General features: G+C 40.0%; 1 protein-coding gene across 1 annotated transcript in view; it reads left to right on the top strand.

Moving 5' to 3' along the window:
- Nucleotides 1-8,693: 8,693 nt before the first annotated feature.
- LOC140002617 (uncharacterized) overlaps nt 8,694-24,728 on the top strand; it is a 36,363-nt gene continuing 20,328 nt past the window's right edge. The window contains exons 1-6 of the mRNA XM_072038527.1: nt 8,694-9,180; nt 9,309-9,852; nt 10,363-10,516; nt 11,551-11,640; nt 12,287-12,491; nt 18,701-21,276. Of these exons, the coding sequence (XP_071894628.1) occupies nt 9,018-9,180; nt 9,309-9,852; nt 10,363-10,516; nt 11,551-11,640; nt 12,287-12,491; nt 18,701-21,276 (3,732 nt within the window). The 5' untranslated portion in view covers nt 8,694-9,017. The remainder of the gene's footprint in view (nt 9,181-9,308; nt 9,853-10,362; nt 10,517-11,550; nt 11,641-12,286; nt 12,492-18,700; nt 21,277-24,728) is intronic.

The raw sequence follows: 24,728 nt of genomic DNA, 5'->3' as shown, positions 1-24,728 counted from the left end.
AACATCTACTATGGTGTAAGATTTTTCTTAATGAGATGTTTTTAATTTAAAGATATACGTAAAAGTATGCAAAAAGCAAGTGTGTTTGTTTAGGTTTACTTGATAGAAATTTCTGTAAATTGTATTTTATATGACAAAATATATCACTGTACATTAAAATATGGGACTTCACAGGTTTTTGTTACTATAAGTAGAATAAACATCTACAGTGAAACGTTGTCCATTTCTTAAATCTGTACATGTGTATTATTTTCTAACTAGCTTTGCTACTTCTCAACATGCCACCACAAGAGGCTGATGGCACACAAGTTTCATTTCCATCTGTTTAACAAAAGGTATTTTACAGGATGCCACCACACCCAACTGATACTTACTTGTAGGTGTTCTGAAAAACATGTGAAAGTCTGTTCTTGTGATTTTTTCTCTCAGTTCTAACACATGCCCATATTTATTCTGAAGATTTTGTTGTTTGAGTTACTTTCAGATTTTACACCAAAAAGATCTGGAGAAATGAATAATTAAGTAATCTATTTTGGCGTTGAGCTGTGGAAATACTAGATTCCCGAACCTTTCATTGTTGTGAAATAGATAGGTGAAAGTTTTATTTTTCCTTATAGGAAATGCTCTTTTATCACAGATTAGTTTGGAGAATCTGTTCACCGTTAAGGAACCGTAAATGCACCTCGCTCATTTTCATGGCATGATGCGCTAATACCACTTGACAACTCCAGAAGACTGGAAAGGGGCTTTTGAGTCGGTTTACACACCGACCGTGTAAGTTTTTACACACAGGTGCATTCCCAAGGCGTTTACCTCCACCGTACCTGCGTGTAGCAGGCTCCTGCCTCCAGTGCAGCGGAGACGTGCTCCTTGGGGGGGGGGGAAGGCAGAAAGGGAGGAGAGAGCACCCTGCGACAAAGAAACAAAACACACGTGTTAATTTCCAAACATCGTGGCTTTTTTTCCTCCCACGATTTCCCCTCCTGATGGCTGGTGCGCGCGTGGGCAGCTGACGCAGCCCCGGGACCGTGTGCGTAGCCCCGGCCGGGGCCGCTGAGCTCCCATACGGCTTTTTTTATTTTTTTATTTTTATTATTTTTATTTTGGCTTTATTTTTAGGCACCGGGAGCGGCTGAGGCCACACAGCCGCCGAAATGAGCGAGCCTCGTTGTGCTCAGCAGCTGAGCTCTGCTGCCTGCTCTGCGGCTGCGGTTCCCTCAGCGAAGGCTTTGAGGTTCTCCGACTCGTGTTAGGCGATGCATTCCTGCACCATTCGCATCGAATGGGGAGGCTTGACGCGGAAAAAAAGCAAAAAAAAAAAAAACACCAAACAATAAACTTCAAACCTTTGCAGCCCTTCCTCCCCTCAGCGCTCCCCTTCCTTCCCCTCGCCGGACCGCGCTCTCCGCGCCCACCCCGCCGCTTTCTCCACAGCCTAAACTGAAACAAAACGCAAAGCCCTCGAAGCCGGGACCAGCAAGGAGGGCTCAGCACCCGTCCCTGCGGGGCTCGGAGCCCGATGGTGCCCGGCAGGACGGCGAGGGGCCGAGCCGCCGCCTCATGGCGGTTGGCGAAGCCGCCCTCAGGGCGCAGGCACCGGGAGGGGGGCGTTTGAGCGGCTGTTGGCGGCGGCTCCTCGGTAGGCCTTGCGGGGTTGGAGCTGCCCGGGGGGAGCCTTCGGTCCCCTCAGCGCTAGGGTGGGCTGAAGGGGCGGCGGGGGACCCTCCTGCGTTGGCATACTGCTCTCTGAAAAGAGTACTCACTTCTGGTAACTTTTCCAAACGCGCACCAGAAACAGCGCCCATCAGAAGATGGTGCTGGCTGGGGGGCATGCTCGCCTTGCAGCTGAGGCAATGGACTCATATGAGGCAGTGAGCTGCTGCCAGAAAAGGCAGTCCTGCTCCTTCCCCGCGCTCGGCTGTGTGCTCCTGCCCTCCTGTGCATTGGATACAAGAGCTGTGCAAGGACAGCGTGAGTTGGTGCAGCTGGATTGTCTGGCAGAACACTAATCCTGTCAGTAAACCAAAAAAATCTGTCAGGGCCTATCCATTTTGTCATAGTCAAAATGGGATATGAGGGTGTTTTATTTTTTTTTTTTTAAGATGAGGTTGTTAACATATGTAGGTGTCATGGTTCCGCTCGAGTGGGCAGCCGAGCTCCACCACAGCCGCTCTCTCACTCCCCCTCCTCAAAGAGGAATGGGGAGAAAATATGTGAAAAGGGCTCTAGGGTTGAGATAAGGTCAAGAAAATCACGCAATAATTATTGTAACGGGCAGAACAGATTCAGCATAAGAAGATAGATAGTAAGATTTATTGCTCATTACTAGTAAGTGAGAGAAGTGAGAAACAAAGGAAAGAAACCAAAAGCACCTTCCCCCCCCTCCACCCTCTTCCACCTCCTCCCCCCGAGCGGCGCAGGGGAAACGGGGGAATGGGGGTTATGGTCAGTCTACAGCACTTCTTCTCTGCCGCTCCTTCTCGGTCACTCTCGTCCCCTGTGCTGTGGGGTCCCACCCACGGGATACAGTCCTTGATGAACTGATCCGGCGTGGGCTTCCCACAGGCAGCAGCTCTTCCAGAACTGCTCCAGATATGGGTCCATACCATGGGGTCCATCCCTCAGGAGAAAACTGCTCCAACCTGGCTCCCCCACGGGCAGCAGCTCCTGCCAGGTCACCTGCTCCTGCGTGGGCTCCTCTCCACGGGCTACAGGTCCGGCCCGGAATCTGCTCCAGCAGGGGTCTTCCACAGGCGGCAGCCTCCGTCGGTGCAGGGCCACCTGCTCCACCGTGGTCTCCTCCACGGGCTGCAGCGTGGAACCCTGCTCCACCGTGGTACTCCATGGGCTGCAGGGGGACATCCTGCTTCACCATGGTCCTCACCACAGGCCGCAGGGGACTTCTGCTCCGGCGCCTGGAGCACCTCTCCCCCTCCTTCTACACTGACCTTGGCACCTGCAAGGCTGTTTCTCACTCCCTTGACTCTCCCGGCTGCTGTGTGGCGCAGCGTTTTTTCCCTGTCTTAAATATGCTCTCACAGAGGCGCAAAACAACATCGCTTATTGGCTCAGATCTGGAAAACAATGGGGCCCTTCCCAAAAATGGGGCGGCTTCTAGATCTTTCTCACAGAAACCACCCCTATGGCCCCCTGCTACCAAAACCTTGCCACGTAAACCCACTACAGTAGGATGTAAGTACCTTCAATACTTTGTCAAAACACACACACCACTTCACTATCCTTCAAATGTAGTGAGGTGTCCTGCAGATTTGAGAAAGTACTTCACAGGTGTTCTGAAACACCGAATAGCCTATGTAGTGTAGGTATCTTTTACTACATGCAGAATCCCTGCCAGCAAGTAGTTAGGTAGACAGTTGTAATTATAAAGTAGTGGTTTAGTTTGTGAGACTGTTAGACTTCCATGAGGCTGAAATATCTGCTCATTTTCTGTTGGCTAAAGAAGCATTGAGTTCTGTGCTCTACTGTAGAAACATTTCAAAATAGCCATGACGTGAACTGGCAGAATAAAGGATGCTTGTGCATCTTTCTTCTTGAACCCATACTGATGCTGCTGCCTATCAACCCTGGGAACTTCAATCTACCTTTGTGCTAGTGCCATTTATTTATTTATTTTACATGTATATAGTTTTACCATGATATAGCCGTTGGAACACAGGAAGGTTTGGGGCACGGATATATTTTTTATACACACAATATCTTAACTGCTGTTCTTAGTTCTATCAGCGTGCTTGTTAACTAATTTGAACAGATGATAAAACTGTAAGTACGGAATGTAAGCTTAGTATTTCATGTTTTGTACTTCTGCTGCAACCCAAAAGAACTAAACTCATAGCACCGAGGACCGAATTGTACTGTGGTCATTTTGAACCCTGAGCTGTGCTGTCCTGCCGCTCCGTAGTGAGACAGAGGTGCGCTGTCCCACCGGCCTGAAGAGACAAGTCTGGGCAGAAGATAAACCAGGAACCAGAAGTAGAGAAATTCTCACAACCTTATTGTACACATATTTTGGATATTCATCTTCTAGCTTTTCAAGACTGTTCATTCAAAGTAGTTCAGCTTTTTACCTCAGTGTCTTAAGTTCCAGGTGCCTCATTAGACCAAACTGAAAATGTCACTGATAGTTTCTGATCCCTGTTCTCCTTCCTGGGATAGCTCAATGCCTCCTGACGGATAGTGTAAGGTTAGTGGGGTAGGCTTTGGGAGATAATAGAAACAGAAGAGAAGTCCGTGTGAGTCCAGCTCAACATCCCCCGGGTTTGTGTTCAGTTTGTCAGTACTTGAGACCAGTCCCTAGGGAAAAGTACGGGAACAGTGGGTGAACAAGAAGTTCAATCTCTAGTAAGATCTTCACGCTCTTTGGAATGATTTAATGTAGTGTGTTTCATCTTACACTTCAGATAATTTTCACTCAGAAAGCTTTAGCAAGGCATCCACTCACAGTGGATCCACATAGCTAGTGCTTCTGCATCCTCCTCTTCACTTTGTATTCCAGGCAATGTTTAGCACCTGCTTCTCTGCCTAGCCTTATGAAAATTCAGGTACAGCATCGGTTTTATGGTTCATCTTAACCACCAGCTTGTGTATTGGTGGTGAAACATGCTGGCAGTAAGAGGCAGTGTAGTGCAGCTCGTTACAAGCTTGCGTTCTGCTGGAGGTGCCTACTACAAATGCTCAGCGTCTAACAGAATTTAACGACCGGCCAAGGTGGGAAGGCTGTTTCACTCAGAAATGAGTAGTGACATTGTTTCTTAGGTAATCCAAATCTTCCCCTTTCTGAGGTGTATTTCTATTCAAACAGTATGCTGTTAGAGGATTTCTTGAACTGGGCGAACTGGGCTTCAGAAGGGCGCTCCCTACCTTTGTCCCCCTCAAGTCTGAGAAAAATCGGTTGTTAGGCCCTTCCTGATAATGTCTGCTCTCACTGTAGCAGGTATGGAAGACCAAAAGGGTCCATTTGGTTTGTGGTGAAATTAACCAGAGTTGAATTTCTGCATCCTTCTCGGGAAGCACATAGCTCTCTGCAGATGGGGCTGTGGGACTAATTCTGATTACAAGACCTTGCTAGCTAAAAACATCAGATAATAATTAAAAAATTAAGAAATCACAAACTGGTCAGTAGTCAAATGCAGATTTATGAGGAGAAAAAAGACTTTTGGGGAATTAACTTTAGCTTTTCTAATCAGAACAACTTCATCTCAGGAGTTGTTTCTTGGTTTCCCTCGGAACCTTTGTGCTGTCACAACAAATGTGTCACGGTAACTCTGCCCACGGTAACTCTGATGTCCTGTAAACGATACTTCTGGCAAACTGAAGTGGAGCACATCACGTTTGCTGGATGGAGAGTGTGTTTTGGCTTATTACGTTTTGCTGAACTGTTCCCGTCAGTGCCAAAATGTGGACAGGTGAAATGCAACCTACAGAAATGCTTGTTTTTAAAGTCCTGTGCATTTATAACTTCAGTATATGGAGTCTTCGCTTGTAATTTGTAAATTTTCTTGTGCATTATGTGTATTGTCAATATATTGATGTTAGAAAAAACATTAAATGGCAGTTTGGGATATTGTGAATGGAATAGTTGGTGGGAATTAAATAGCCGCAGTTTGAGCAATGGTTTTAATATTTAATTATTAAATATTATAGTATTAAATCTAGAGTTTAACTGGAAAGTAAATGAGAAGATCTGATAGTTTATAGCGACAGTGTGATACTCATACTAGCAACCAAATGGCTTGAACGTATATATACTTTGTGAAATGTTTGTTTGTTTATTTTGAAGTTTAATCATGAAGTCCAACTCAGGAATCTTTGAAGGTGGTGTCTTTTTTTTTTTTTTTTAATTTTCTTGCATAGCTTGTGACTGAGATTTTCAACCTTTACAACCAAAATGCAACTCTTTTAAACTCTTCAGACAGTCTCTGAGAAGTGCTCTCTGCAGGATCAAAGGCAAACTTCTTCTTAAAAAAGTCAACTTTTACACATTTTTTAAAAAGGCTTTAAAAATGAATGGCTTAAATTATATACTTGGTAGTTCTCCAGAGGTATTTCACAGACTTCCTTATAGGTTGACAGCTGGTCTTCATAAACAGGAAGTTATAATGTTAAGCATTTAATACTGCATTTTCTTCTTTGTTTTAACAGCTACTGCATCTGGAAGTAGTCAAGCAAAAACACAAGCTAGCCCTATCCAGTCGCAGCCCAACTCGCAGATTCGACAATATATTCGTCAGTCCCTAAAAGAAATGTTATGGAAGAGGTGGGTGGGAATTCAAAGCACTTATTTTATATAGGAAACTACAACTAGAAGTAAAGGGTTAGCCTGCAGAGTTTTGTTTCTTTCTTGCTAAGTGATACTAAGGGATTTAATTTGTGCTAGAAATTACTACAAGTATTTTTAGCATTAGAGCTTTATTAAAAATAAAAAATCTGATGCCAAATAATTGGGCATGTGAAAAAGCCTTTAAAAAAACGTCACTATCCCATTTGTAGTGAGAGACAATTACAGTTGAAGAATTAAATCACAGCATAGAGATGTTTATAATGCAGGTGACCTGAAGCTGATATCTGGCAATGGTGGTGTTTGGAGATGTAGGGGTTGTACGAAGCATAGTGTAGGGAATATCACAGTGAAAGGTTGCAAGGGCTTGCTGAGGCAGAGGTTCCTTCTTCTCCCAAAGTTAGCAACTGTATTACTTTTTTTTTTTTTCTTAAAAAAAAAAAAAAAGCTGAAACATTGTCCCACAAATATTAAAGCTCTTGTCAGCTGTCAAGACTTAGGCCACTGTGCTCTGGTAGTGTCTCTGAAATAGAAATGCTGTTCACAGTGGAGGGTCTAAGATTAAAACTGAAGTGTTTTAGCTCCCTCAGTAGCTCATGACAAAAAACAACAACAGAAAACTAATTGCAGTGTCACGAGTAGGAGGATTTGTAAGGACTGACCTGGCTTCAGTTCGTTAAGGCTGTCTTCCGTGGTCTTCTGTAGACAGTAGCAAAAGGTTGCCATTGTTGACATTTTGAGGTCCTGAGATAGACTTTGGCTTTGAAATGTGTTTTAAGGAAGTCCTCACTGAGTGAATAAAAGCGTGGTTAACTCCTTCCTCTGAAAATTTAGTTTTTATGAATGCTGCCTGAAGAATTTGTGCCTAACATAAATGCGCATACCCTTTCTTGTTTTTAACAGAGTCAATGATAGTGATGATCTGGTCATGACAGAGAGTGAAGTAGGGGAAGTAGCACTCAATATTGAAAAGGAGGTGTTTAATTTGTTTCAAGTTACCGACAACCGATACAAGAGTAGATACCGTAGAATCATGTTCGATCTCGACGACCCAAAAAATCAGGTTTGGAATTTACTTAAACAGTAAACGTACTGAAATATATTCTGTTTTTTAAATAATACATCAATATGTAGTTTCAAGAGAGAGACTTATGAATTATGCTCTAAAAAATTGTTTGAAAGCCATTCAAATATTAAATAATCCAGTTGGAATGGAAGTCCAGTTGGATCGCGTGTATTTATTAAGATTGGCCTTTGTAGCGAAATATTTGTTTATTGAATGGCATTCTTAGAAAAAAAATAAATGTTTTTCTTCTGTGACGTTCTGTGGTTTGTATGGGAGACCACTTGTGTACATGATAATTTATCTTTTAAAGGAAAAAGAAGCTGGTGCAGATGGGAATAGTGACTAGACAACGTAATTTCTTTAAAAAAAATTCTACTATAGATATGAAACAGGAGTGGCAGTTCATCTCTCGAAATTCCTGTTCAGTAGAATTGATAGTATATTTTATGGTAATGTGGAAAATTCATACTTCATGATGATTTCATCATTAGTTTCTGGTTGCTGCACCGTGCTAAGTTTTCTTAAGATTAACTGGCATTTTTAATAGGGAATTAAGAAACCTGAAAGGGTTTTGACAGTCCAGCACTGCAAATCATGTTAGTTGCTTAAGTTATTCAGCATGGCAACAAAGTGTGTTTTTTTTTGTTTTTTTTTAGGGACTTCTTCATCGTGTTCTTCGTGGAGAAATCTCACTGTCAAAACTAGTGAGAATGAAACCCGAAGAACTTGTATCTAAAGAACTGTTTGTATGGAAGGAGAAACCAGCCAAAGCGGTAAGCAATACGATTCTCCAGTGTGTCCTTAGATATGAACTAACAGTAACTTCACCAGCCCTTACCACCCATAATTAATATATTGTTTTCTTCCTAATGAAATATGAATAACGTAAGCTTTTTCTCTTCCACTAGCCAACTGATAAGAAAATACAAAATAAAATTATAAAATCAGTATGCAGACTTGTTACTAAAGTGTTTTTGTTTCTCTCAGATGTTAGAGTCAAGAAACAAATCACACGAGATCAAGAAAGCAGCTGTAAAACGGGAACAAGTGCCAGATGTAAATATGGAAGACTTTCCCCCGGTGTCTGATTCTGATGTAAGTATTAGCTATTGCTTTAGCATGGAGGTGCCAAGGGAGATAAATGCTAGCTAGGGCCTCAAATTTTGTGTCAGAAATGCAGGTTGTTTCAATGAACTGTAAGAATATCACCTAGTAGGTGCGCTATGAGCATTTTCCTTTTGGTTTGAAGGAATGCAACAACCTAATATCGGGCATATATCGCATGTGCTTCTAAAATATCAGATGATGCGTGTTTTTCAGACCTTTGCCTCAGTTTACAGCAAAATCTTAGCCAATTGTTTTCCCCCCCAAAAATGTGATCAGTATTACAATTCTGTATTCTCAGGAAGCAGTTAATGTGATAGTATCTACTTCAGAATTACATGAAATGAAATGAGGACAAATACTATTTGAGAACTCTGTTTGACATGATATTCTTAAACAAATGATAAAAGGGGAAGAATAGTTCAAAATTCCATCTTTTTGTCAGTGCTGCTCAGAGCAGTAGTTCTGCACAGCCCTTAATATCTTTTTAAAGAACTGGAATTAACGGTTTCAAAAGTATTTTTTTATGATTGAATTTAGCAATCAACCAGAATGTTTTCTGTGTTTGTTCATTTCCAGGAGCAGCAGAAGTCAACCCAAATTGTACAAAATGTAAATAGTGCTCCTTCTCTAGACGTTTTTAGCAGTATGTTGAAGGATACAACAAATGAACATCGAGCCCATCTTTTTGACCTGAACTGCAAAATCCGTACAGGTATCTACAGTGTTGACTTTGTCTGAAGTAAAAGAATTATTAAGAGCATTGCTTGCTTACTTGTTTTTCTCTTCAGACCTTTTCATTGTTAAACAGTAATCAAAAACACTTTAAAATTAATTTTGTAGGTCAGATTTCAGCATCTGAAGTTGAATTACCACCGAAGAAGATAAAATTAATGGCTTCTGCTAAAAAAGCAGTGTCAAAATCTAAACCAGAAGTTCAGCGAAAATATGAAAGTTCTGCACCATCAGCAGCAGCGGAACCTGCTAAAGAGGCAGCCTCTGAAAACACAGAGGAAACCGAAGTTGCACCTGCAGCAGAAGCAGTTTCCCAGTCAAGCTTAGAAAGGACTTACATTCCTACAACCCAAGGCCATGACAACACAGATACTTCATCTGAAGAACCTTCGACTTTTTCTGCCTCTTGCACTGGTGCAGTTGTCACAACTGTAACAGTTTCTGGCCGAGAGCCTAGAACACCAATGAGCGGCTCCTCTGGTACTACGACCACAGCCCTGCGTTCTGGTACTGCATCTGGTGAAGTTTTAACAGGGGAGACAAAGCAGGAAATGTCAAAACCAGTTATGACTGTCCCCAAATCAATATTAACAAAGCCATCGTCCTCAGCAGATCCAAGATACTTAGCTGTTCATCAGTCACCCAATATCAGGTGTGTATATTTAATAGTAAGCTAAGCCACTGAATCTCTGGTCTCGCTATGTTCAGTTTGTTTGTCCCCCTTTGCTTCTTACCCTCCCCTGCCAATAATCAAAAGGCATGTTCAACTTTCAATGCGATTACCTGAACTTTAAATTTTTAATTTGTCATCTCCTTGTTTAACTTCTCTAGTTGGTAAAATTTTCTGAGCATCGTTATATATTGACAGTAAAAATTCTTCAATGTGTTTTAACAGAGAAATAAAACTTATAAGATATTTGACTTTAAATCTGCATGTGCATTCAAATATATTAAGTGTTTGTGAGGGTTGGTTTAAAGCTGCTCCAGACTTTCATCCTATATTGGATGAAAGTGGAAAACATTAACAAAGCATTTACTAAGGCTTCTGTTACTTGCTTTTTTAAAATAAAGTAATTGATCAATAAGAGGAGGGAAGAAAAGAAGAAGAAGGAAGCATTCTTACTGTGCTCTATAACGTTTCTCTTTTGGATTTGTTTTGCAGCGTTGCTGAGCCACGCTCACCTCAAGGCAGCGATACTTCTCTCTTCCTCTCTCGCCTCAACACCATTTGGAAAGGATTTATTAATCTGCAGAGTGTGGCCAAATTTATCACTAAAGCATATCCTGTCTCCGGGTGCTTTGATTATCTTAGTGAGGTTAGCACTGACATGTTTATGCGTTTAGAATGTATTGCAGTTCCTGTTGTTAGAAAGGCTGGGGTCACTGTGTATGGTGTTATATTGGACGTGTAACAAAAAAAAAAATTGCATCCCTTTAGTAATCTCCTTTAGTAATAGGAACAGTAGCCTGAGGCAGGGGGGAGGAGAGAAAGCCTTTTAAAAAAAATTCCTCACCTATTTGTGAAGAATTCTCATGTCTGTTAATATGTTTCTATATATGTTAGTATCTAACATAGAATAATAGCTTGATTTCAAGATCAGTTTTTGACGAGAAGCATCATCAGCATGTGTTTTGAAAGAGATGCCTTGTTCTGCTCACAAACAGATGGATGGATCACTGATGTGATCTATTAGAAAAGTTTGGCCATTTATTAAAAATATCATCCTTTGATTAACTTTGATGCAACTGCTTTTCTATTTTGGGAGGGTGTACATTCAACTAATTAGGTAGTATGACAGCTTGTGATGAAACAACTGAGCAGTTACTTAACTTCTCTGAAGAAGTGTATTTGTTGTGATTGAGGGTTTCAGGCGTGTAGTTTAGGTCTTTTCTTAGGAGGGTTGGTGGCTCTCTTGTTGTTTTTGCTAAAACAGGTTTCACTGTCATCATGACAGGAAGCTAACTAGAATTCATATGGGTGCAAAAATTTCAGATCAATTGAAAGCGTAGATAAAAGCTATACTACATATAACAGGTTCCCTGTAAAAGCAAAGCTAACAAATAGAATCGGCTGATAGGCATACAAAAGTATTTGACCTTCCACTGCTATCTTCGTCAGGCAGTGCTTTTTCCGTTTTGTGTGTACTGCCAGCCTTCCAGTAATATGCCATAATGAACTCCTTGCGTTTTGGAAACAGCCTGTCTGAAATTAGGAATGTATATGTGCAAGTTCAGTAAAACATAGTACTGTATTATCGCCTAAGCTACTGGGATGGGGCAATCTGTGCTGGTTCAAAACTGTAGCCTCTCTTTCCTTTTCTTATACGACCATGTAATGCTTCTTGTTTAGGATTTACCAGACACGATTCAGATTGGTGGGAAGATCTCACCGAAGGCAGTCTGGGATTATGTTGGCAAACTCAAATCTTCACTTTGTAAGGTATTTACTTAAAATCCTTTGGAAAACCAGGAAGAAATATACAGCAGCTTTTGATAGAATTTCCTTGTTACTAATTTATATTGATGTCGATCATACCTAGAAAACTCCTGCTACCACTTATTCCATTGAAATTTTTGATTTATTGAAGAAACAGGTTTGCCTGTTGAGCTGCCAATCGTCTTTCCCCTGTGTAGTAGTTAAACATTCATACAACCTATTGTTTTTTAATGATTGAATATAAACAATCTATTTATTCAGTTACTGAAGATAGAAATTCAATTTTAAAAGACTAGGAAATTATTAGTAAGCGTATGTAATAAATTTTACTACTAAAACCCTTATGGATTTAGTAAAAATGAAGCCCAGTATGCAAATATAATCTAAGAATTTTCCATTTCTTTCATAATTATTTGAATATTCTGAACCTAAAGAGGTGTAGCTTGATGTGAGATACGTAAATAGTTGGTCTTTCTGAAAATGACAAAATTGATTCTGGTTTAATATTACCAATTGAATGACAGTATTTTCTTAAATCTTGGTTTAAAGCTGCTCCAGACTTTCATCCTATATTGGATGAAAGTGGAAAACGATTTTATTTGCTGATGTGTTACAGGTTGAATTTTTCCACTTTGATTTTGTATTTCAGGAATTGTTTTTGATTCGTTTGATTCGTTTCCATCCTGCCACAGAAGAAGAAGAAGTTGCCTATATCTCTCTCTACTCCTATTTTAGCAGTCGTCGTTGTTTTGGTGTTGTAACTAATAACAACAGACATGTCAAGAATCTCTACCTGATCCCACTGAGTTCTAAGGACCCAATTCCTTCCAACCTCTTGCCCTTTAAGGGACCAGGTAAGCACAAAATTTAGGGGAGGTTAACTGCTAGGTAAAATTACAAAACGAGTAAATCAGAGACCAATTGGTTTTGAATGTTTAATGTAAGCAGAATTAAAAAATACATAATTTTATAAAAACATTTTAAAAGTGTGCATATAGGAAAAAATTGCAAAGTCAATCATCTCAAGGTGACATGGTCTGAAACTCACATAGCCTTTCCAACAAGATAAATCTCTGCTGTTAGCAGGATTTGTTTACCCATCAAATGGAGTACATAGAACAGCCACTATATTGAGACAAACAAGCAAACATTATCAGAACATTCAACCGACCCTACTTTCAACAACCCATAAATCCACCAAGTTTTAGGTCCCTACAAGCCATGTGCTGTCCCCTAAATCACATAGGAGACTCTTATCCCACGGAGCAGTCAAGAAATCTCTGAAGACAAAGGTAACGTTTATGGTTTCACTACATTGTTGTTATCTCATGGTATGTATTACGCTGTGCATGCAATCTGCATGTACACGGGGTCTGAAATATTCTGTGCTACCTGGATCAAGTTCCAGACAAATCACTGACTTCAGAACATTGGTTTGCCTGGGAGCAGGCAAATTCCTTTTGCGTAGGTGGCAGACAGTAGGTGGTATAGGTTGGTATATATTACGCTCTTCTATTTTTAGTTAGAGTTATCAGCAGTAATGTATGGCTCGAATTTGCTCCATCTTTGTGCATTGAACATGGAAACAGAAGAAATGAGAATGAATTCAGATGTGAAACACCTTTATATTACAAAATTTGAAGTCACCTTCATCTGAGGATGGAGGCGGTGCATATGCTTAGTTTCCAAATAAGTACCTTTTTTCATATAGAGTAACAGGTTGAGGAGCTTAAGAGCTACAGGTTACAATGAAGGCAATACTTCATTGTTGTAAGGATGGTTTGCAAAATACTAAACAGCGCAAAATAATTACACACTAAAACATGTAAGGAGCTGACCTTTCTGACAAGCTGACTGTCCTCTGCTACCCAAATACAAGTTTAGGACTAAACTCAATAAAGCATTCTCAGGGCTTATATTCATAAACAGAGGTGTGTTCTGCCTGGCCAGGTTTTCACATGTTAATGGCATACGACTCAAAAAACAATAACAAAAAAACACCACCAACAAGTAATGTAATGCTAGGAAAATACTCTTCTTTCCTGCATGAAATTGCAAAGGGCGCTTGCTTTGTGTTCTTGGACAAGATTTTTCTCATACACTCTGAGCCTGTCTTAACCTGCTCTAGGGAAGCATTTCAATGATCTTCCCCTCCTTGCATTCTTGAGCAAACATAGGCTGTCCTTGTACATTATCTTTTATATTTCTGTTGTAGATTTCATTTCAAATGAAGCTTTTAAAGTGGAGGCCTGGCAAAAGTAGACAGACTTGTTAGTATTAGTATAGAAATGAGGAATGTCAGGCTGGTTTTTACAAAATGTAAATAGGAAAAGTTCTTTCAAAACTGGAGGTAATTGCCCAGAAGAAACATAGGTATAAACACTTGCAGGCATGTATTAATACCGCAGCGTAAAAGACTTGTAATACATACTTGTTACTGACATCTGACGGAATTTACTGTTTTTTATACCCAATAAAGATATTTTTTGGAAAGTGGTCATTGTATCCTTAAATTTGTGTACCTTCAAATAGAGTTTAGCAAGTACTCAAAAAACATGACAGTGTAAGATACTTTGATAAATATGACTGGGGGCGGGAGGAGGGGGAGGACAATAATCCCATCACTCCAGAAGTCCTAGCTGGAAGATATTCCAGCTGTATCAACCAGCTCCATCAGGTGCATACGGATTATGAATCTGTTATGAATCCTGTTTTCTGATGGACTGGATTTGGAACACAACTGAGGACCTCTGACCTGCTGTAGTGCCTAGAAGATCTACAAAACTTTGTCATGGGTGATATAAATATAGAGGAACGTGGAAGGATATTCACATTTATTCACTTCAACCACCTCAGATATTTATTACCAGATATTATCTGTTGGTGGGAAGTTCAGCATTGTGTTTTTTTTTTTTTTTTTTTTTTTTTTCTGGTAGTTTACTGTATGTGAATTTGTTTGTCTCGTTTCACATACACACAACACTATTTAGCACTTTCATCTGTAGATCTGAAAACACTTTGAAAAAAAATTAAAAGGTATAATCAGTCATTATTAGCACTAGGAAGACGCACTTATGGAGGGATTTATTGGCAATGTTGGAAATGTATCGGGTACCATACCTATTTAAAATAGAAGAATTTTAATTTAAAAAGTGTATCAGCAGCGGGCATGCCGCAGTATCTCTTCCGTTAGTTTAAGCTTGGAAGTGTTTTTAAGTATGAAGGCATGAAATCTCTTCAAGATATTTAGAGTACTCATAGCAGTATGGAAAGCAGCAGTAGTAGAACAACATATTTTTGATGTCAGCCACTCCCATTCAGCAAATGTACCGTAATGTGCAGCAGTGTTACAGCGGTGGAAGTGATCTCTATCACTGAATCCAGATACACCAACTTGATAGTTTTCAATCATGCTTTCACAATTAACTGGGACAAGTATTTAAACGGCGTGTTGATAATGATTACAGCTTTGGTCTCTGCAGTTAAAATTGTTCTATTGGTCTCTGCAGTTAAAAGTGTGGCATAGGTCTGTTCCCTAAGTTTTGCCATCAGTGTACAGAAATTAGGGATGTATCCTTAGTGGTACAGTTAACTTCCTAGCAGCTGCGGATGGTAGGGACAATATGTGGCCATTACGTAGATAAATACTGCAAAACTGATTTCATGAAAATAAAAAACGTATTTAACGAAAAAAAAAATATTAATCCCATAGTAATATGTAATACATCTTGTTTAAATAGATTTAATTACAGGATGTAACTTGATAACACCATCGTGGTCTTCAAATGCAGAATGCATTTAACAATATTTTATAAATAATTTAGCATCAAAAGCTACTAACATAGCTTGCAGCACTTAAAATGCTTGCTTGTGAAAGATAGTTATTGAGCAATAGTTGGAGACTGCAGCCAACATTTTCATGTAGTTATTACCTAAAATTAGGCACTTAACCTATTTATGGATATTGAAACCTATTTACGGATATGGAAATGGAATGGGACTGAGCTTTGAAGTGCTGGTCTGGCTGTATATTTCCATCCAAAAGAAGCACTTACTGTGTGATCGCTTTGGATTGAATGAATTTAGAAACTGGGTTAGGCATCTGTTGAAAACTACAGTATCAAAATGTAAAATTGTAATGGATTTCTTCTCTGACCAAACTAAACAGATTCAGTTATAACCGTTGTTAATTTAGCTTTGGAATTTATCTTGAACGTGTGTTTAAGTTTGACTCTGATTTTATTAGCGATGATCTCTGTCTCTTACAGGGATTCAGAACTGTTTTTCTATCGTTTTGCTGTTAATTTTAGATACACAGTCCAATAGATTTTTGAAACCTGCTCGTTTCAATTAGTCAGTGTTTGAGATGCATGTTGTGACTAGTTGGATAAATCACAGGTCTCTGCAGAAGGGCAGATAACCAATACGTTAACGACAGAAGAACAGTGAATGCTTACGAGGAGTTGTAGGGTGAACACAGATTTGAGAGATCCTCTGCACGGGTCGATGCTGACCAAATGTGGAGTCCTTACTCACATGCTGATAAAGAAAAAATGTAAAGCAGTCACTCAGAGTGAATCATACCTAACTATTGAGTCTCTTCAGAGTGTACACAGTCTTCCCAAGTAAGCTGTCTTTTGAGCTATGCCCTGATGTTATGTATTAATGTAACTTCATCTGGGGTAGTAAACTATAGTGATCAGAATTGCTAGGATTGCTTTTAGGCAGTGGGTTGAAAGGAGTTTTTAACTGGGTGAATCAAGGATTTGTGATCCTTTCCAAATAATCTTAGATTCACCAAAGATAATTACTTGTTTAGTTCCTGTCCTGCCTCCTTTCGTTGTACATCTTGCCGTCCCTGCCCTCTCACAAGGGCAATCTGTATAGAATTATAAGCAAACTAAATTATAAGCAAGTCTTAGTTTTGGTTAGTATAGCTAGGTCATTTTCTTGATGCATTGATAATTCGTGTGTGTATATATATATATTTCTAACCATGGAAGAAAGTGAAAATTGGCAACACAAAATACTGAAATACTATATCTGGAGGAAAAAACTTGGCACTGAATTTTAAATGTACAAGTAGGAAATAATATGTGCTACTAAATGAAAAATAGAAGTTTATTTAAACCAGCATGGCCAACATCCTCTCAACCACAGAACTATGTAAAACTCAAACACTGAACTTTGAAGTAATCTGAAATCAGCTGTGGAACTAGAATGCATTCAATCAAATTTCAGTGTTATTTTTTTTCAAAATACTTAAAATGAGAGCTGCTTCTGATAGGAAACTTCAAGTAGATTTTGCATTGGCCCCAATTTTTTCTGTCTTTTTGCAAAGACCTTCTAGTGAGTAACCAGATTTTGCTGGTCTCTCCATTCTGTGGCTAAAACAGGCGTGCTGCACTATTACCAGTCACAGTCAGAAGAACACAGAATTTCAGAATTTAGGCAGGTTACTGCTTAATGAAATATTTATGCTTAATGAAGCTGTGTTGAAGAAGTCATCGTCTTGATTTACCTGGTTATAATCCTCTTGCTGAGGAAACCTCACATTGAACTTAAGAAATAGGCTTACCTCATTTCATTCTTTCTTAGCGTACGTGAATATAATTTCAGCTATACAAATAAAAACAGCTGATGTAATTTTCTCATAAGATAGTAAATTTAGGAGCCCCCTTAAAACTTTGAATTCCGTTGTTTCAGCAAAGGTTCATACTTATGACTGGTAATGGCAAATAGAATTTATCTGCAACTATGGGAAGTTTGGGTTTTTGCTGGTATCAAGAAGTTTTCAGTGGCAATAATTAGTTATTTATAAGTTGTTCCTTAGTGAGCAGTTGGTTTTGTTTAGTAAGAGACTAAAGATATACATAAATTCATATATTACACCTCTTTTAAACTCTTACTTAAGGGTCATGAATATAAGGGACAGTGTAGGTTTTAGAGTCCTCATCGTATAACCACAGTAAATCTCTTTGCTGTTAGTTTCATTTCTGTATTATTGGTTCCTTGCTGGATGCAAATATTAATATGGCTCCCAAATGAGGATCTCAAGTCACTAAATCCAGAAGTTAAAATCCTCTCTTTATATGTTTTTTCTACATTTGCCACTGACTGTATGTTAAAGGATTTATTCCCTGCTCTTTATTCTGGTTGTATTTGTCTTCCACGAGCGCCTGTGGGAAATGTGAATGTACAAGGAAGGAATACAATAATGTGAAACGGACCTTCAGCTGTTTGCATTTTTCCTCTTTATGGGAAACTTTCTGGTCATTTCTGGAAATGCTTCTCCAGGGATTCAAGCCTGAAGCTTTCACAATGGAGTAATTCTGCTCACATTTCTTACTTAGGGAAGGGTCTGTGGCATCAAACTCAATTCTACAACGGTGTTAAAAGTCACCTTGATGGAATGGTGTAAATGTCAGTCCGGTATTTTAGCACAGATTAGAACAGAAATGTAATTATTAAGTTTAACAATGCCTCGTGCTTTCTTTGTAACAGAAAGTGAAGTGTTTGTTGTTGTTGTTTGTCTGTTTGTTTGTTTTAATAGCATTAGTTTTTTTCTCTTTATTTCTAGTTCTTCAATTCCAACGTAGCCCTACAGAAAGTTAGATTGCTTGTCCAGGTTTTCTCACTTATCAGTATCTCTGTGTATATAAGGTATTTGCAAAGCATTTAGAAAGGAAATATTTGATTGGGGGAGGAAGTGGACAATAATAAGTAGAAAGTAATAATACAAAAATAGGAAAACTTTCTTTAATTTTTGAACAGCAAAGACATTTACAAGGACATCTTTCAGTAAGATTCACCTGTTACTGCAATATTAAAAAAATATCAGGGAAAGAATTAAAACATTTTTAGTTACTGTATACAAATTTATATAAATAGTAATTAAATATAGACACATAGGCTTATGGGATAATGTCACTGCATGAAATTTAGAAGAACTGTTACTGTTATGACTCATAGCTGCCATTATATAAAATGATAAGTCCCTATTGAGAACACAGATAAAAAATAGTAGTTTTTTTACACATGCAATCTTTGTGTTTCCTTTCAGGTCTCGAGTCTTCACGTCCGAATTTAATTCTTGGATTGGTTATCTGTCAGAAAGGGAAGCGTCTTGCTACTACCATGGATACAGACAAAATAGAGAAAAAGCGCAGCCGAATTCAGGTGCAAGAGGAAACAGAAACATCGCTGTACTCTAAGGGGCCAGTAGCTTCTTCACAAGAAAAGAAAACTCCGAAATACACACTGTATTCGGGAGACTCAGCTGTAAGTACAACACTACCTGGATCTCCTCCACCTCCACCCCCACTTCCCGTTCCAGAAACCTCATCAGTTAAACCTTCAGTATTAAAAATACCGTCCTCGACTAAGAGTGGAACCACAAGTACTGTACCACCACCAGTTTCAGCTACCGCTTCTACAAGTGCTACTGCTACGCATTCTTCATCCTCAGAAACTACCACACCTGTTGAGTACATCCCCCAGACACTTTTTGGTAAAAAGAAGACTTTTGAACCTCTTGCTAAGGAGACTGAAACTGTCCAGTCTTCAAATCAGGAAGCTAAAGCAGCTGTGGATGGAGGTGTGTCAGCTGTTCCTTTGCTAGATCCCATTGCACAACAGTTTGGACAGATGTCAAAAGACAAAGCTATAGAAGATGAGGAGGATGACAGGCCATACGATACCGAAGAAGAAGATGATCCAGAGAAAGCTTTTGAAATGCAGACCGGTGAAAGCAAAAAACTGTATAGTGTGGAGAAGCCCAGTAACACAGCAGAACTAAAGGACGAGGCCTATGATCTGGAAGACAAAACTATCTTGGAGGAAGCAAAAGTTACGGTTGATGATTTACCTAACAAAATGTATACAGACACTAAAAACACTTCCGTGGAAACACCTGCCTCGTATGTGCCACATTTATCTGCGTCTTCATCCTTGGTGGAACTGCAAAAAATGTTAGAAGAATTAAACAAACAATTAGAAGAGCAGAAACGACAAACTGAGGAGCAAGAAGAAGCCCTCAGACAACAACGAGCAGCTGTTGGTGTTTCAGTGGCTCACTTCTCGGTGTCTGATGCTTTAATGTCACCTCCACCAAAATCTTCCCTAATAGAGACTGAATTGTTCCATCAGGACCAAGAGGCTGCGCAAAAAGTAGATTTACCTTCATCTTCCAATCAGCAAGCACAAGTTTTAAACCAGAGCTGTGACCCTCAAGCGAGTTTTCCAAACACTTTGCAGACTTCACTTGGTAAGGAAGATAAAACTTTAATTCCTGCTACTCAGCTTAGTTACGGTGGTGATAACTGGGTTTCCAGTGAAAAGCCTCCTGCAGTGCTCCAAAAAGAGGCACCTAATAGCAAATTTGAAAATACTGTTCAAGTTACTTTGGAAAATGTGAGTCAAGCAGTTTCTGCAGAACCTTCTACATCCAGGCCTTTACGTAAAGTGCTGCTTCCGACACCTCCAAGTACGTCTTTTCAGCCTAATTTCTCCACATCTAATGACAGTCAGTCTTTGCAAGATATGCACAAAGTATCCTGGTCAAACGAGGCAAATCCAATGTTTACTTCTCAGGAAAAGGGACCTGGTCACTTTGAACCAGACAGGGGTCTTTCTGCGGTGCAATACGAAGAACAAAGAAACCCTCAGCCTCATCAATTTGTAGAACAAACTGAATCTGCACCAGTTCAGGGTGAGGGTGGACCTCTCCCACAGCACTTTGAGGAGAACCGAGCTGGAGGTCCGTTTTCTTTGTCTGGGCAGAAAGGAGGACCTCCAGCACCACTGATGCTCAATGCACACGGAGGACCTCATGGAGCTAATTTTAGAGGCCCAGCGCCACAGTTCTCAGAAGAGCATGTTTCTCCAAATAACGATGGACAAAGAGGATCTGCCCCTGGAAGATTGGGAAGTCAAAAGGGTCCCATTCCTTCCTTATTTTCTACACAGCATGGACCACAGTCGCCACAAAATATGAAGCCAACCCCAAGACCACTCCTGGACCTTCCCAGTCATCCACCAGGCCACAGAAAGGAGACGTGGGAGGAAGCTGGGCCGTCTGCACCTCTTTCTGGTATTCCTGGGCAAGGGCCCGAGTCAGAAGGACAGTGGTCAGGATCTGACTTCCGAGAAGGCAAAAATCTTGAATTTAGAGGCCAGACATTTGAAGGGAGACAGAGAGAGAGATACGAAGGAGGAAGTAAAGACAAGGTTTTAGATCAGCCAGAGCCTCAGCAAGCAGATAATCGACAAAGCAGACCCTTTGAGGAAAGACAAAGGGATCGAGAACATGGCAGACCTTGGGAAACAGACCGTGGCAGAAACTGGAACAGAGACAGGGACTGGGAGAGACACAGAGACAAAGAATGGGATAAAAACAGAGACAGAAACCAACGTGACAGAGAACGATCAAGAAGCAGAGACAGAGATCGTGACAGAGACCGAGACCGGGATCGAAGCAGGGAAAAAGAGCGAGATCGAGACAGAGATCGAGATCGTGAAAGAGGAAAAGATCGGAAAGATCGCAGTAAAAGTAGGGAGATCGGTAAAGAGATGAAGCCAGAAACACCTAAGGAAGGTCAGAAACCAACAGAAGCAGAAGCTTCATCTTCCACTAATCAGTCATAGAACTATAACTGCTGTTATATTTTCCATAGATAATATACACCACTGCAAGGACTGAGTCAATGTCTTCTGTATATACTGTATATTCTCACCTTTGCAAAAATGCTGTTGTAAATCTAGCCTTACAAAATGTACTGACAAATTAGCAATTTTTGAACAACTGTGAACGACAATATTCAAATAGGTAAAAGGCAAGAACATACTGGACTTTCACTTGCTGCATTTTGTGCATAATGTTTTTCTTATAAAAATTCACAGCGTTACCTGTTCTGAGATTTTGTTTTTTCTACTTGCATCTTTATCTTAAAATTTCCATGTACAGTACAGAAATGGAAAAAGTCTAAGAAGAGCCCATATTGCTTTTTAAAATTATAAAGTTATGTTTTCCAGTAACTTGAATTGTAATTTTGTAAAAGAATTTAATCAAGACCTTAGGAGCCATACCTTTACATCTCATGTATGTGATATTTTGGTGTCAAAGTTGTTCCCACAGCACACGCTTTAAACAAGGAGTCAAATATTGCTGTCTTGTTTATTTTACAATGGAAGGGTCATGCGTATTTAGGAGAAGGCTGCAGAAGAACAGTGTTACTGATTATTGGACGGAGGATTTGAAAATGGAATGTTATAAGCTTAAAGTGCACTATCTTCCTTTTTATATACAGGTATTTTGTGTTTTGAAATCCATCTGTTAAGTGTACAACAACAAAAAAAACGTACCTAGTTTTTCATGTGGATGAGGGGTTTTTAATTTCACATTTTTACATACCTGCAATTAAAGAGTATATAAAAGTAGCACCTTTATAACCAGCAAAAAAATTAAAAAAATCAGACATCTATTGGCAAAGAGCTAAGACTACAAATGAATTGGTATACTAAAGGAAAGAAAAAGAAGTTTGTTAAATAAAAGAAGTTTATTAAATGGGCCATGGAATTTATTTCTTCGATTTAAATTAATTATGTGGGACATTTCTTGGGTTTTCTTTTGGCAGAACCTTGCTGGAAATTTAAGAAATGTCTCCATTTTCCTGTACTTTCCACTCTAAAAGTGTTTTGCTCCTGAAAAAAAAAAAAGAAAAAAAAAAAGTGTCACTGTTGTCAGACCCTGCTTATGCTGGTAGTGTATATAAGACTGTCCACTGAAAAAGGTATAAAACTGCATTAAGTTTGAACAGAAGATTGGTAATATTAATTATTAATTATTAGTAATATTAATTATTAATTATTTAGTAATTTTAATAATTATCAATTATTAATTATTTAGTAATATTAATTATTAGTAATATTGGTCTGTATTCTGAACCCGTAGACAAAATGTTAAAATGCAAAGAGGCGGTATTAAATGCAAACATCTACTATGGTGTAAGATTTTTCTTAATGAGATGTTTTTAATTTAAAGATATACGTAAAAGTATGCAAAAAGCAAGTGTGTTTGTTTAGGTTTACTTGATAGAAATTTCTGTAAATTGTATTTTATATGACGACTTCACAGGTTTTTGTTACTTTAAGTAGAATAAACATCTACAGTGAAACGTTGTCCATTTCTTAAATCTGTACATGTGTATTATTTTCTAACTAGCTTTGCTACTTCTCAACATGCCACCACAAGAGGCTGATGGCACACAAGTTTCATTTCCATCTGTTTAACAAAAGGTATTTTACAGGATGCCACCACACCCAACTGATACTTACTTGTAGGTGTTCTGAAAAACATGTGAAAGTCTGTTCTTGTGATTTTTTCTCTCAGTTCTAACACATGCCCATATTTATTCTGAAGATTTTGTTGTTTGAGTTACTTTCAGATTTTACACCAAAAAGATCTGGAGAAATGAATAATTAAGTAATCTATTTTGGCGTTGAGCTGTGGAAATACTAGATTCCCGAACCTTTCATTGTTGTGAAATAGATAGGTGAAAGTTTTATTTTTCCTTATAGGAAATGCTCTTTTATCACAGATTAGTTTGGAGAATCTGTTCACCGTTAAGGAACCGTAAATGCACCTCGCTCATTTTCATGGCATGATGCGCTAATACCACTTGACAACTCCAGAAGACTGGAAAGGGGCTTTTGAGTCGGTTTACACACCGACCGTGTAAGTTTTTACACACAGGTGCATTCCCAAGGCGTTTACCTCCACCGTACCTGCGTGTAGCAGGCTCCTGCCTCCAGTGCAGCGGAGACGTGCTCCTTGGGGGGGGGGGAAGGCAGAAAGGGAGGAGAGAGCACCCTGCGACAAAGAAACAAAACACACGTGTTAATTTCCAAACATCGTGGCTTTTTTTCCTCCCACGATTTCCCCTCCTGATGGCTGGTGCGCGCGTGGGCAGCTGACGCAGCCCCGGGACCGTGTGCGTAGCCCCGGCCGGGGCCGCTGAGCTCCCATACGGCTTTTTTTATTTTTTTATTTTCTTTTATTTTTATTTTGGCTTTATTTTTAGGCACCGGGAGCGGCTGAGGCCACACAGCCGCCGAAATGAGCGAGCCTCGTTGTGCTCAGCAGCTGAGCTCTGCTGCCTGCTCTGCGGCTGCGGTTCCCTCAGCGAAGGCTTTGAGGTTCTCCGACTCGTGTTAGGCGATGCATTCCTGCACCATTCGCATCGAATGGGGAGGCTTGACGCGGAAAAAAAGCAAAAAAAAAAAAACACCAAACAATAAACTTCAAACCTTTGCAGCCCTTCCTCCCCTCAGCGCTCCCCTTCCTTCCCCTCGCCGGTCCCTCACGGACCGCGCTCTCCGCGCCCACCCCGCCGCTTTCTCCACAGCCTAAACTGAAACAAAACGCAAAGCCCTCGAAGCCGGGACCAGCAAGGAGGGCTCAGCACCCGTCCCTGCGGGGCTCGGAGCCCGATGGTGCCCGGCAGGACGGCGAGGGGCCGAGCCGCCGCCTCATGGCGGTTGGCGAAGCCGCCCTCAGGGCGCAGGCACCGGGAGGGGGGCGTTTGAGCGGCTGTTGGCGGCGGCTCCTCGGTAGGCCTTGCGGGGTTGGAGCTGCCCAAAAACACAAGCTAGCCCTAGGTTGTTAGGTTTACTTGATAGAAATTTCTGTAAATTGTATTTTATATGACAAAATATATCACTGTACATTAAAATATGGGACTTCACAGGTTTTTGTTACTATAAGTAGAATAAACATCTACAGTGAAACGTTGTCCATTTCTTAAATCTGTACATGTGTATTATTTTCTAACTAGCTTTGCTACTTCTCAACATGCCACCACAAGAGGCTGATGGCACAAGTTTCATTTCCATCTGTTTAACAAAAGGTATTTTACAGGATGCCACCACACCCAACTGATACTTCCTTGTAGGAAAGGAAATGCTCTTTTATCACAGATTAGTTTGGAGAATCTGTTCACCGTTAAGGAACCGTAAATGCACCTCGCTCATTTTCATGGCATGATGCGCTAATACCACTTGACAACTCCTTGGTAGGCCTTGCGGGGTTGGAG

Source organism: Anas platyrhynchos, chromosome 5, assembly GCF_047663525.1.
Source record: "Anas platyrhynchos isolate ZD024472 breed Pekin duck chromosome 5, IASCAAS_PekinDuck_T2T, whole genome shotgun sequence".
Classification (NCBI taxonomy): domain Eukaryota; kingdom Metazoa; phylum Chordata; class Aves; order Anseriformes; family Anatidae; genus Anas; species Anas platyrhynchos.
The sequence above is the reverse complement of the archived record's forward strand: the minus strand, read 5'-3'. Positions and strand labels throughout refer to the sequence as shown.